The 15,659-nt window shown below is 37.2% G+C and overlaps 1 protein-coding gene across 1 annotated transcript; it reads right to left on the bottom strand.

The window, feature by feature from the left end:
- Positions 1–1,375: 1,375 nt before the first annotated feature.
- LOC121427278 (cholinesterase-like) lies at positions 1,376–13,267 on the bottom strand. The gene is made up of 9 exons (XM_041623616.1): positions 13,070–13,267; positions 8,799–8,958; positions 7,343–7,420; positions 5,733–5,851; positions 4,810–4,980; positions 3,935–4,380; positions 3,126–3,329; positions 2,500–2,681; positions 1,376–1,724 (listed from the first exon to the last, which is right to left on the bottom strand). Exons 1-9 carry the CDS (start codon positions 13,265–13,267, stop codon positions 1,627–1,629), a joined length of 1,656 nt encoding a protein of 551 aa, XP_041479550.1. The 3' UTR covers positions 1,376–1,626.
- Between the last annotated feature and the right edge of the window lie 2,392 nt (positions 13,268–15,659).

Raw genomic sequence — 15,659 nt, forward strand, 5'->3', positions numbered from 1 at the left:
TTAGATAGAGGCGAACATTTTAAATGTCACAACTTTTTTAAATTTTACATCAAATTTTGATATTTTCAGCGTTATGCAAATTTGATTTTTCTTTAATGATTAAAATCAATATTTTCTGGGGTGGACTTAACCTCTAACAACGAGATAAGATACGAACAAAAAGATAAATAATTGAGATTTAATTATAGGCTATAGCAAAGAAATCAGTTTCAGTATCTCACTAAAATATAAATATATTGACACGTAAATTCAATTTGATTCAATTCAAGATTTATTAAAACATGATCGCAGATGTTTGACAGCTGACTTGAAAACTGTTTCACCACACAAAATAAAATGCAAATCCAATGAATCATACAATTATAACAAATTAGGATATCACGAACAAAAATTGCATACAATTTCCAACATCATTACATAATTTGCATTATACTGTACTTTGTTCCGTTGGAAATAAAACTTAATTTGAATGTGAGTGTAATATGGGTATGTGCTTGCATTATTATTCCACATTTCTCCTTTTTCCATTAATAATGCAAATAAAAATATGCATATAAAGTACTTTGATTGAATGGATCCAATGCATAAAGTGTAATGTACAGGACCGTATCTAAAACGATGTGATATGAAGAAAATATAAGATGCAGTATAAGGAACTCATCTATGGGTTTGGTACTAGGAACTCATCTTATAAGGTGTGTATAAGGAATTCATCTGTGTTTGGTATAAGGAACCCGTTTTATAAGGTGTGGTAAAAAGAGTTCATTTCATAGGGTTTGGTAACCCATCTTACAAGTGATATAAGCAAATTCATCATACAGGGTTTGTTATATAAGTATTAGTTGTGGTATAGGAATTCATTTTATTATTTTTATAAGATGTGATGTAAGGATTTTTCTTACATGGCTCGTTATAAGGAATCAATCTTATAAGATGTACTAAAAAGAATTCATCTTTCAGTGTTTGGTATAAGGAACCCATACTATAAGGTGTGAGAAGGAATTCATCCAAAAGGCTGTGATATAAGGTATTTATTTTGTAAATACAGGCGGCATGAGAAAATAACTTTTTAGGTGCTAATGGCTTGCATACCCTTCCTTGAATGGAACATATTCAACACGATTGACACAAGTCATGATAGGCCAATACAATTCGTGATGATATATGATATGAAATTACATTAATTTTATTTCTTTCAACTCTTCCGATATGAGAATCATAACTTACAACATAATCACAACTTGGCAGTTAAAAACAAACATATGAAATTAAATTTTTCCCAAGTACAAGAATAAAAAATATAGATGAAATAATGAGGTAAGAACATATCTTACACTTAAATCTACCTACTAAACTTCTTTTACATCATTCTAACCTGGCAGGTTTGGAAATCTTTACATTTTAAGTATTAAACAGTTCCTTCGTTTTCAAACTATGTGGATTAATTCTACACAGAAATAAAAACAAGAGTTGACAAGATAAAAGTTTGAAAATCATATGTCATCTCGGGAACTACGATTATAACTCATGGTTAATAATTTCATATAATGCCTCTCGATTGAGTTCCGGTATGACTGATATCTGACGTTTAGGTTTATGTGCCATTTTGGCAATGACTGTAGAATGTCAAGTGTTCCTATTCTTGGTTCTCTTCCAAGCTATAAAAAGATATTGCCATGCCTTAAAATCTCGCTTCCATTGTTGCTCAACCTCCGAGATGGATGCTGTAAAATGAAATAAAACAATGCCAAAGTTTTAACAAATAAATATAATGCCAGTTGGGACAATAGCCCCGACAACTGACTTCTACCCATTGAACCATCCCACCGAAGGGTTACCTCAAAATAATTCTGCCCCACAATATGGATATTCAATTTGAAAATGGTTTAATCTTGTTCTAAGTTATTCATTGAAGTCCCTTTTTATTTTGTCGTGCAGTTATCATCCACAAAATACTGATCTTCTGGTTTGTGTGTGAGGATGTGGGGTGTGTGTGTGTGAGTGGATGTGTGTCTGTGAGGGTGTGTATTTATAATTCTGGCCGATACTATTCAAACTGAAAATGGTTTTTCAAAGTCCCTCCTTATTTTGTCGTGCAGTTATTATCCACAAAATATTGATCTTCTGGTGCGTGGGTGTGTGTGAGAAGGTGTATGTGCGTTGGTGTGTGAGTGTGTGTATTGATAATTCAGCCCCATAGAGAACGGGTATTATTGAAAAGGTCTATTCCTGATTATTATAGCTCCAACTTTATCTTGCAGTTATTATTCACAAAATATTGAAATTCTATAGTTTGTGAGTAGAGGATCCTTAAACCTACTTCTACTGTTCTGCTCTTTCCGCAGCTGCGAACATTTCTAATTCACGGTACAGAGACCCATTTTATGTTCACAGCCTTTACCATTTAGTGGGGGTAAGTGCGTGGGTATTTGAGTTACACTTATAAAGTAAAGGAAACTTGAAAAAGAGAAAGGAAATGTGTGTTTTTCGGTCACTTACCGGTTGATGCTTTCAATCGTGGCATATACACATTCAAGAAGTGACACTCCCTTGCCCTTGCTGCCCTACCATTAGGGAATGCAGGAGACAGGTCTTTGTGCATCAGGCCATTCTCGGTGAAAGGCAACCAAGGTTCAAAAGCATCGTTCACAAAACCATCTTTACTCGCCTTGTTAGGGTCACTGCAATGATTATCAAACATATGTTACTCAATCTTAAAAAAGCACCTAAAAACATTACGTTCACTTCTTAATAATTTTGTCTAAAATTTCTTAGAAAAGCGCATTTAGTACTCTATGCATTCATTATCATATGAATTATGATGATGATGATGATAGTCGCATTTTCCCAACACCTCATCGACACACAAAAAGTATAGAAATCCTATTATTCTAACATCGAGTGATTACTAACCACACTTATCCCTATCAACCTTATAGAAACATTCTCATAGCATGTGAACAAAAATTGCCCTGCGACGCGTGCACTCGAATATTTTCACGGTAAGAACAATCAGTGCTCTAACTGTTAATATCATATATCTGTCGCATTTGAGACACCTTACGGCAGAGGCTACAAAACACTCTTTTGAAAAGCTGTTTATGAATTCTATGAATCAATCTTACCCTGATTTCGCAAAGTTGGCCCAGAATAGCATGATCTGGAGAGAAAGAGACCTTTCTTCCTCTGTGACATTAAATACATGAGAAATCTCTTCAATAAAGGGCAACCCGAAGACAAAGGTCACTTCTTCGGAATGAGTCGCCTTTAACCAACGAGTAGATGGGGTGACATCAATCTGTGTTTCATGTATGAATTCTTGAATACTCCTGTAACAAGGAACCGAGGCCAAAAAAGAATATGCATCATCCCTGGTTTCAGGGGAACTTGATAATTATTTTGCTAACCAAGAATTGTAGAGGTAACTGTTATGAACTTGAAGTTACTTTCAGTGGAGCCACCAGACTCGGTGTCCCAGCAATGGATATAATAGACCTTATAACTTGAGCTTCGCGAATGCTCGGTGAGATGAGTTATGACGAGGAACGTTGTCGAACGTAAAGTACAATTACGTAACGTTTATAGGCTAAATCTAATCAAAACTTAAACTTGGACTTCTGAGATTTTTTTCTATTCTATTTTTAAGAATCTTAAACGAGAGTGTTTTTAATATTCAGGACAAAGGTTTAAATTTGTACTTTACTATAGTTGCTGGCATTGTCCCATTTTGGAGCTTGCTGGTTTTGGTTCTTGAACAGCTGTCCATATGGAGTCCTAACTATGATAACGTTGTAAAAAACATGTCTCATTTTATGTTCTAAGATTGGTACAGTGCCCCGGGGGAGTTCCTAATTAAATGCCTATGGTCAAAATTCGCCTCGATGAAAATGGGTATACATCGAAAAAAAAATTCACAAGTTCATGTTTGACTCACTTGGTTGGCGCGTGTGTGAAAATATACTTGAAGATTGGGTGAACACCCAATGCCTGATGAGCTCGAAGAACTTTGTCCGAGGTACATGCATAGTTCACATCCGTGAGTACGTCCACGTAGGTCCGAGAGAAGTTGCCATTGATCAAGTCCTCGGACCAGTCTGTGTACATCTCCAGAACTGCGTTACGGAGGATCATTGATTCGTTGTAACCCTTCCATGACACGAAGGATGTCACATGATCGTGAGCAGTTGTCAGGTTCATACTGGGAGGGTACGGTTCGTAACGATGGTCCCGGAACATGGTTCGCAGTCTGGCCGTGCCTTCGTCTTTATTGTAACCTGCCATGATGGGACATTGTTTGAAGTCGCCCATCCTATAGAGGTTGTCCGGTGTGTCCTCCAAGAAAAGGCCATCAACGTGGAGCTTGTATCGCCAGCCATGTATCTTTGGGAAAAAGAAAATGAACATAGCTATCGGTCTCTAGAAAAACAATTCGCTGACTTGGGAAATACAGCATGTCGATTGAGCTCAAAAGACATAGAGAATATTTTGTTAAGATAGAACGGCGACGATGATGATGACGACGATGATGATGATGAAGATGATGATGATGAAGTTCATGATGAAGATGATGGAGATGATGAGGAAGATGATGGTGATAATAGTGATGATTATGCTGCTGATAATGATGATGATGGTGATGATGATGATGATGAAGATGATGATGATGATGAAGATGTTGATGATGAAGATGACGATTAAACAATGACCACATGAATCCTTTAGGAAAAGGAGAAAAGTAAATAAGTTAAAATGTAGGGCCTAGCGAGAGAGATGGATGGGAAAAAGAAAGAAGAGAGAAAGAGCGAATACCGTTCCTGCAGCCTCCATGAGATCGGTGGCATCTTTCGATCTCAGGCATTCAATCATGGCGGGCACAGAGGCAGTTTGACATCCCATTGACTGGCCGAGTTCTAGAGCTCTCTTCCGATCATCCTGTAATGGTGTATTCTCGAAAGCCCACTCGGCATAAGCATTTCCACTCTAGAAAAGAGAAAAATGTTATAGTTCAAAGTGACACAAAAATATTGTTAGTGATGTGCTCACTCAACATATGACATGGTACTATTAATCTCATTAGCCTTCGGCCTATACGTCTTAATAAAAAAATTTGTGGATATATATGCAGGGGCCCGTTTTATAAGAACATGCACAGCTTAAACAAGAATATGATCAACCAATCAAATTGAATGATTTATGTAGCTTTAAACTGTATTTAATTACAAATGTTTATTATAGCAAGTTTCATGAAATGGGACCCCGGAGGTCTGTGTAAGAGCCTTACGTCTATAATGGTGCATGAGACCAAGTCTCATTTATCTGACATGTGCCATAGTATGGGGGTGCTTCTCGATCAGCCAGTGAAATTCAAGAGAAGTTCTCATATCTGACAACTTATCGGTAAAAGAATGATGACAAAACGGAAATACAACTTTCTAATCTGAATGGAGAATTTTCATAAAGCTTGCTATTCATAATAGAAAAGGGTTCCCTATTCATAAGGGTCATTATTCATAACAAGGAAAATGGGTTATCATAGCTGAAGGATCTCTCTTCATGATAAGGAAAAGGGTCATTATCCACAAGGTTCAATATCTTGCTATAATAAAAAAAAGGATCAAACAAGAGGTCACTTTTCATAATGGACAAGAAGTTCGGTCAAGCTTAAGGTCAACGTTCGTCATCCCATAGTGGTCATTATGCATAACAAAACAAACAGTAAATGGGGTGGTTACCTGCATTATAGCTTGGCTGAAAAGTCCCCGACTCAACTTAGAAAGCAAGTGAAAGTGCACACTTGCAGAACCAGCGCTGGCACCAAATATCGTAACCCTGCTTTGGTCTCCACCGAAAGCTTATACAAAGACAGCGGAAAACCACGTCACAATTAAATATGAATACCAGTTGTGGCACAATTTCATAATGAGTTCGTACAGAATCAATACAGAATGCCAAAGTGACTGTATGTATGAATAAACAAGCGCCGAATTCTAGAATAAATGAGAATTTCAGCCAGATTTCGGGCCTTTCTGCAAGCAATTCTGACCCCAATCCCCAACTTCCTGGACAGTAATTTAAAATAAAATTCACATTCAAATTCAAAAGTTTATTGATATAAAATCCTGACATATAAGGATCATCATCAAAAACAAAGAAACATAAGACAAAATAATAATACAACATAAACATAACATATAGTGACAATGAGGTATTAAAAAAAAGAAAAAAAAAAAAATACAAAGAAAAAAAGAAGAAGAAAAATACCAATCTTGGATGCAATGTTAGATGCGAGATAAATAAATGCATACAATATGCATACACATACATATTATACCTAAACATTAATACACCCATATACAAATACATAAGTATAATATCATATTTTACTTTCAAGCATCCTAAGTCTCTCCACGTACACATTACTTATTCCTATATATAACACATTATTTGCTAATATCCATGTCATTGCTACCTAATATTAATTGGAAAATAATGCGCATTGGTAATTTTCATGGGGGGGGGGGTGGGTTCGCACCGCAAAGCAGAACGAATCAAGAACACATGCAGTAAACATATTGAAAATGCCAGTCAAATAACAAAGAACAGCTGCGAGGTCTTTGTCGAATATTGGTGAACTGGAAAAGCATGTAGGTTTCGTCCAAGTTTCGGAGCTGACGAAAAATTACAAATATGTCGGGGGTTTTTCTAGATTCCAGGACGAAACTGCTATTTTGAATCACCAAATTTTTGACAAAGACTATATCTTGGTTATTCTTTGTTATATTATAAAAAGGCAATTGACAATACATTTTCTATGATCTTGAATTCGTCCTGCGACGCGTTGGGAAAAAAATCGCTTATTTTACTCAGAACCGCAAAGTCATTTCGTACAGTATACATAGTAAAAAAAAAATAGATACATTGCTGTTTACTACATGAACCTTACAGTAATTGTTTAAACAGTTTAAACAGGAATTTAAATCTTAAGCAACAAAGTTCAATTTTCAATATATAATCTTCAATGAATTCAACATTATTGTTTTAACGGTTAAACAAATACTGTAAGGTTCATATAGTAAACAGCGTTGTATAAAATCTTAAACAGCTTTTTTACTGTGTACATGACAACGATGTAGTGTCCCCCCCCCTTAATTATACCAGAGTATACTTCACGTGTTTGCAGCCCAAATTATGACAGGCACGTATACGCTTATAAATACCATAGTTTTCACAGTGTACATAAAATCTTACAATTATCTACTTTTTCGTTTTTTCTCTCGGTTACAAGTGGCTGCCGATTTTATCCATATTATAGTAATTATTGTTCAATTGATCCTTTACATACCTCCGATATTTCGTTGTATCCAGCGTAAGGCTTCTACCTGATCAAGCATGCCATAATTACCTCGTGAGCCTTCCGTCCCTTTTAAATAGAGAATATAATGATTGTTGGATATTGATAGAAACTTTAAACTTAATAAAACGCATACAAGCTCAATCCGTTTATTTTTTTTTTGGTAACTCCCGTAGGAACTCGGTGTGTGTGTGTGTATTTTAGTTTTGTCAGACGTGTATCAATCAGATATGATTATTTACGTCTGGGACCGACCTTTAACGTCACCATCCGAAAGACGTGACCAGGGCTCGAACCTCTGCATCAATTTGTAACTTCCCCACAGCTTGGATTACAGCGCACGCCACAACGTTTACTCGGTAAACGCCACGCTGGTATATAACCAATATGAAACATTTTACGTTTAGGTTAGTCAGTCATAGCGACTGACCTTATAGACGACATATATTATTCTAGGGTCTTTTTATCAAAGTGGAGACAATGGCAGAGTGGGGATTCAAACTCACAACCTTGCGATTATGGTTCCAATGCTCTAACCACTGGACCACACGGGTGGTCCATCCCCCACACAGACTTTATAACTTTCCCCCTCTCCCTCTATATTCTCATACCTCGTTCATAAAATGATGAAAATTATGCACCAAGGTTAATCTTAAACAGACAATTAAACTCGATTAAGACTGAGTTTGTCCACTCATTTTTAGTCACCCAAAGTAAGACCAAATGTTCAACCCTAAATCAAAATACAATTGTCAATTTTGTATTATAAATATCAATTGTTGGAGCTCTGAAGTTCTAAAAACAGCAGGTACGTAAGCACAGAGAATTATCTTTTGTTCATTGTTCCACCCCGAAACACAAATGATCTGCGCTGACGGCCATGACAATCACTATCTAATGGATTCCAGAAAAGATCACTTAGCCCCGCCCCCCCCCCCCCCGTGTACCAGGCCATGTCCCTGGAAACAAGGTTGAATTTAGTCAACATTCCCATTGACCTATATTGACTATAAGATAATCAACAAAATGAATATCAGCAACCTTTGCCCGACAATGAAAGTAACTTTCGCAGAAGTTATTTCCTTCCTTCCTGCGTGCAGATTTGCTTGAAATCTAGTTTAAGTGCAATTCTTCTCATAAAATATTCCAACGCAAAGTGCAAGGATGTAAAATGAATTACACACTTAATCTAAAAATATATATATATTTTCAGGTTAAATATGGGCGGATGAGTCTCTTCCAAACGGGCATTCCTACAAAATTAAGTCTTTTCGCCATAAACAGCGATGTATATGCATGTTATTAGCTTTTCTTGTTGTCGTTGTTGACCAGGCACTCATTTCTTCTTTCTCCTCCCGATTATCGATCTCTTCACTTTGTCGTATAACATCCCCCTCCCCAAAACAATCTCCCCGTCCCTATTTTTTTAGGACCGTGCTTGACTAACCCGTTGAAAATCGTGAAAATATTCCGACTCTGTAATTGATGGTGACAACGATGACGTCACCTACGGCAGCCAATGGGACTCCATAAAACATGTACGTCATTGCTGAACCGGTCAAGAAAGACCCACCGTGGATGAAAACTAGCACAGCGGATCGCTCCAACTAGAAGTCAATAAATGAAAAAAAGGTTATATTTTGAGAAATTGCCAAAATCAAGAACAACAGGAACACATAGTCTTATTGAAAACAAAATAGTAGACGGTCATATAAATTTAAATTTGTAATTGCAGTCAACTATCTAATAACGTTACATATTTGCTGTATTAATATAAATGTTAAAGCTTGTGTATAGTTTTGGTAAATCCACCAAAATGCACCTATCACTATTCCAATTCATTGCTAGCTAATATGAATGGATATGCCCTATAACAGTTATGATGTGGAGGATATGAAATGAAAATGTGTTTTACAGGATAAATTTTGCGATTTTACATGGAAATTTAACTTGATCGGGTCACCCGATCAAATTAAAATATCTGTGTGTTTTTGTCTTTCAATTAAATCCTATTCCAAATCATGGAATGGGCTGAAACTTTCAAGATATGTTCTTTGTCTGTAACTTTTGGATATCTAATCACTAAATTTATAAGATAAGTGCTTGAATGCCCATTTTTAAAATTTAAAACAAGCATCGCCGAGAGAGGGCGCTATATATCCAAGATTTGAATACTTGAAATTTTCTCAGAGAAGTGCAGTTGGAAAAATATCTAACGGTCTCTACGCTTCAGTAAGACTGTCATATTAGATGATATTCGATTATCAATCACATTATTGACCCTTTACCAAAGCTATACACAGGCTTTAACAAATGTGTGATATTTTGTCGTCCATATACTTAGAGGGTGTACCCCCCCCCCTCCAGAGAAAGGAACTTTCGTTATTTTAACATGATGATCACACGGAGTGAACATAATGAATGTTTATGATATTACAAAATAATCATTGATCTATGGTGATACATCAGCCAGTGGCGTTCCGTGGGTCACAGCATTGGGGGGCACCAGCTATTTTTTTTTAATCACTTAGTGAGCGTGCGAAGCGCGCTAGTCGACAGGTATACTGACCTAATAGAGATATTTTACCATTAAACGGATATTATTTCACTGATTAAATAATGCGAGCGCGAAGCGCGAGCTGACAAATTTTGAAATTCAGACCTCAAAAGGGACGTTATAAGCAAAGATTTTAAATCATGATACGTACCTGTCTTGCAAAACAAACAAGGCGAGCGCAAAGCGCGAGCTGAAAATTTTGTATATATTGACCCCAAATAGGAAATTTTAAGGACTTTATTTTAGGAAACCATTAAAAGTATCCACATCTTACCACAGTTATCTAATTCGAGTGCCACGCGCTGGCTGATTTTGTTAGAATTACATCTAAACACACAAAGCACTTGTATTCATTGTAATCATGATTAAAATACGCATCTCAATCAAAATATTGCGAGCGCGAAGCGCGAGCTGAAAATCTAAGAAATTCAGAACTGAGGAGGGGAATTTCAAGGACTGTTTGTAGGAATCAATGAAGATCATACGTATTTCACTTATCAAATGATTCGAGCGCGAAGCGCGAGCTGATTTTTTTTATATATTGGCCCCAAACAGGGATATTTTAAGGACTATTTTTGAAGGAATTAAGAATATACATATCTCACCATATTCATCTAATGCTATCTAGTGCTAGCTGATTTTGCTAGAATTACATTAAAGCACGTGAAGCACCTTTTGTATTCATTGTAATCATGATTATCATACGCATCTCACTAATCAAATAATGCGAGCGCGAAGCGCGAACTGAAAATTTAAGAAATTCAGACATGAAGAGGGGCATTCTAAGGCTTGTTTGTAGGAATCGACTAAAGTATTTCACTAAGCAAAATGATGCGAGCACGAAGTGCGAGCTGAGATTATTTGATATTCAGATCGGAAAAATTTACATTTTAAGGACTGATTTTAGGAATTGCGAACGTAAGCAAGAAATCAGCCATTTTAAAGGAAAGTATGCCAATTTGAGGATCCCCATAAAAAGTACAACAAGAATTTTTATACATCCATAACTTGCTTATTTCTTAACCGATTTTGATGAAACTGTTTCTTTTTAATTGTTCCTCTCATTTTACTATTTCCAATGAAATTGCTTCTGTTCTTGGGTTTTGGTTTCCTTTAAAATGGTGCAATCACTTTAAGTAGTCATAAAAAAGAAGTATGCCACTACATAAAACAATAATAACTCGAAGTGCGAGGAAATATATTTGGTGTATATTGGCATGAAAACGGGCGATTTTAGTACAACATGAGTAATATATCTTGTTAAACCGACAAAAAGAATGCGAGCACCAGGAATAATGAAGACATAGGCCCTGAGCAAAGTATATGTTTCATAAAGTTATGAAAAATGTTTCTTATGTAATATAGCATAACATAATTGAAATATAATATAACATTAAAATGAACAATAATTTCTTCTTTCCCGCTAAGTTTCTCTTCCTTTCTCCTCCCCCTTTTTTGGGCCGGCCGATGGGGGGGGGGCACGTGCCCCCCTTCCCCCCGCCCGGTTTACGCCACTGACATCAGCATAAAATGAATCTCTCGTGACTTCAGAAATGTACTGGACGTATATGAAGCTCTCTTTCGAATTGGGCGATTTGTCGACCATTATAATATATACATGTATATATATCGACTTAATATGATATGGGTTCTAATCACAAAACAACTTGATTTAAACTAAAAATATTGTCAGTAATGAGGTTAAGTTGACTTACTTATGTACATATTTGTGACTTAAGGATTAAATGAATGATGAAACAATGTTGTCTTTTTTTTGTCTGTATTTTTTGCTCAAAGAATATCGGTACTATTTAAAGGGGTGGTCCAGACTGAAAGTATTTAAAGCTTAATAAATAGAGTAGAATGCACTGAGCAAAATGCCAAAAATTTCGTCAAAATCGGACAACAAATAGCAAAGTTATTGAATTTTAAAGTTTAGTAATATTTTTTTATCAAACAGTCGTCCTGAATATGCATTAGGTGGGCTGATGATGTCACGTCTCCACTTGTTATTTTGTATTTTATTATATGAAATTAGGTTTATTCAATTTTTTTCCTCCAAGAACTAGAAAAATTGGATTGACAACTGATTTAGTGCAATAGATATTCATTGCTGCAACTTATTTCATTATAAGGGAGACATTATTCACACAAGTATGAAATAATGAAAAAAATATGGTTTTATGTGTAATAACATAAGAAAACGGAAAGTGGAAATATGACATCATCAGCTAAACTAATGAATATTCATGACGACTGTTTTCACAAAATATTGCTAAACTTTAAACTTCAATAACTTTATCATTTTTTATCCGATTTTGATGAAATTTTCGGCGTTTTGCTAGGTGAATTCTACTCTGTGTATTAAGATATGAATATTTTCAGCCTGGACCACCCTTTTAATGAATATAATAAAGACAACTTAAACAAAGAAAAACTGAAAAGTATGGCATATTCTGTTACTAACCTTTGATAGAATAAGAATAAACGGTTTAGTGTCTACGAATATATATTTTTTGGGGGGTGTATGGGGTGCTATATCCACAACCCTACCGCTATTGATTGGTTATATTTCGACATTGCTATTTTCATCGAATTTCCCCAGAACATTTTCCAAACTCAAACTCAAAATAAATCAGCTCTAAATGTTTTCACTGACCATTTTTCTTTTCTGGCTCCTGCAGGCTCAACAAGCTTTGCTTTTTATGCAGCTTCCCGTTCCCTTATACCTTACTCCATCGCCTTTTTTTTAATTGGCTTTCATTTCAAATCCTGTATGCTTTAATTAATTGAATCATTATTCCATGTCTGATTTATCCCATGTTGAGTCTCGTGATATGATATTATTTCTTATTATGTTGACTTGTGATATATGTAAAATAGGGTCAAATTCATTTTAAATGCATTGGTGACCCAGGAACGACATTTGAAGGGGGGTGCTGGTTTGGAAAAAAAATTGACAGGCCCAAAGAAAAAAAAGTGGGTATGGGGGACGTTTTCGTTGCAAAAACAAACGTATTTTTTTGTTTAAGTTTCTACATTTTACCATACCCCCTGCATGATTTCTAGGGAGTGCTGCCTATGGCTACGCACCCCCCCCCCAAAAAAAAAAATCCCAGGGTGCTTCACACATACGGCCATGAAATTCAATTATACTTTACCTTATGTTTTGGGGAATACACATTCAAGTAAAGGCAGTCTTCATCGATGTCAGGAAATCGTGGATTGGTCGGCTGCATACATGCTGATTTGAACTCGGTGGTGTTCAGGGTACCTGGCCATGGACTCTTGGGGACCGGTGCACTGAAACGTTCTGGTGGTTCAGCATATGGAACTCCCTGTATTTTATATATAAACATCTAGTTTCTTAGTTCAATTCAATTGAACTGGCCATGGACCCTTGGGGACCGGTGCACTGAAACGTTCTGGTGGTTCAGCATATGGAACTCCCTGTATTTTATATATAAACATCTAGTTTCTTCCATTATCACATAAAAAATAAGAATAAACATTCTAATCCATTTCAACCTGAGTGCAGGATCAGCATCAAAACTTGTTTTGATCGTCTTTAATCTTTAAGTTGAGCTTAACTAAAAATTAGATTTGAAAAAGAAATCCACTCTCTTTTATATCATTGGTATTATAAACTGGTGGCGATGGGGGGGGGGGGGTACCAGGAGGGGGGTCCACCCGCCAGTCATAAGGACCACTGGTCATAATACCCGCTAGTTATAAGGACCGCTAGTCATAATAGTCATAAGGGTCGCTATTCATAAGGGGCTTTGTTCATAGAGGTCGCAAGTCATAATCAACGATGGGGTTCGCCATTCATAATCAAACAAGAGGGTCGCTAGTCATAATAAAGGAAGAGGGTCGCCAGTCATAAGGAGGAAAAGGGTTCGTTGATCATAAGGGTCGCCATTCATAATAGTGGATGAGGGTCGCCAGTCATAATAGTAGAAGGGGTTCGCCAGTCATAATGGTAGATGAGGGTCGCTATTCATAATAGTAGAAAGGGTTCGCCAATCATAATAATGGATGAGGGTCGCCAGTCATAATAGTAGAAGGGGTTCGCCAGTCATAATGGTAGATGAGGGTCGTTAGTCATAATAGTAGATGGGGTTCGCCAGTCATAATAATGGATGAGGGTCGCCAGTCATAATATTAGAAGGGGTTCGCCAGTCATAATGGCAGATGAGGGTCGCTAGTTATAATAGTAGATGGGGTTCGCCAGTCATAATAATAGATGAGGGTCGCCAGTCATAATATTAGAAGGGGTTCGCCAGTCATAATGGCAGATGAGGGTCGCTAGTCATAACAGTAGATGGGGTTCGCCAGTCATAATGGTAGATGAGGGTCGCTATTCATAATAGTAGAAAGGGTTCGCCAATTATAATAATGGATGAGGGTTGCCAGTCATAATAGTAGAAGGGGTTCGCCAGTCATAATGGTAGAGGAGGGTCGCTATTCATAATAGTAGAAAGGGTTCGCCAATCATAATAATGGATGAGGGTCGCCAGTCATAATAGTAGAAGGGGTTCGCCAGTCATAATGGTAGATGAGGGTCGTTAGTCATAATAGTAGATGGGGTTCGCCAGTCATAATAATGGATGAGGGTCGCCAGTCATAATATTAGAAGGGGTTCGCCAGTCATAATGGCAGATGAGGGTCGCTAGTTATAATAGTAGATGGGGTTCGCCAGTCATAATAATAGATGAGGGTCGCCAGTCATAATATTAGAAGGGGTTCGCCAGTCATAATGGCAGATGAGGGTCGCTAGTCATAACAGTAGATGGGGTTCGCCAGTCATAATGGTAGATGAGGGTCGCTATTCATAATAGTAGAAAGGGTTCGCCAATTATAATAATGGATGAGGGTCGCCAGTCATAATAGTAGAAGGGGTTCGCCAGTCATAATGGTAGATGAGGGTCGTTAGTCATAATAGTAGATGGGGTTCGCCAGTCATAATAATGGATGAGGGTCGCCAGTCATAATACCAGAAGGGGTTCGCCAGTCATAATGGCAGATGAGGGTCGCTAGTCATAATAGTAGATGGGGTTCGCCAGTCATAATAATAGATGAGGGTCGCCAGTCATAATATTAGAAGGGGTTCGCCAGTCATAATGGCAGATGAGGGTCGCTAGTCATAATAGTAGATGGGGTTCGCCAGTCATAATAGTGGATGAGGGTCGCTATTCATAATAGTAGAAAGGGTTCGCTAGTCATAATAATGGATGAGGGTCGCCAGTCATAATATTAAAAGGGGTTCGCCAGTCATAATGGCAGATGAGGGTCGCCAGTCATAATAGTAGAAGGGGTTCGCCAGTCATAATGGTTGATGAGGGTCGCTATTCATAATAGTAGAAAGGGTTCGCCAGTCATAATAATGGATGAGGGTCGCCAGTCATAATAGTACATGGGGTTCGCCAGTCATAATAATGGATGAGGGTCGCCAGTCATAATATTAGAAGGGGTTCGCCAGTCATAATGGCAGATGAGGGTCGCTAGTTATAATAGTAGATGGGGTTCGCCAGTCATAATAATAGATGAGGGTCGCCAGTCATAATATTAGAAGGGGTTCGCCAGTCATAATGGCAGATGAGGGTCGCTAGTCATAACAGTAGATGGGGTTCGCCAGTCATAATGGTAGATGAGGGTCGCTATTCATAATAGTAGAAAGGGTTCGCCAATTATAATAATGGATGAGGGTCGCCAGTCATAATAGTAGAAGGGGTTCGCCAGTCATAATGG

The sequence above is a fragment of the Lytechinus variegatus genome, chromosome 14 (assembly GCF_018143015.1).
Source record: "Lytechinus variegatus isolate NC3 chromosome 14, Lvar_3.0, whole genome shotgun sequence".
Taxonomy (NCBI): Eukaryota; Metazoa; Echinodermata; class Echinoidea; order Temnopleuroida; family Toxopneustidae; genus Lytechinus; species Lytechinus variegatus.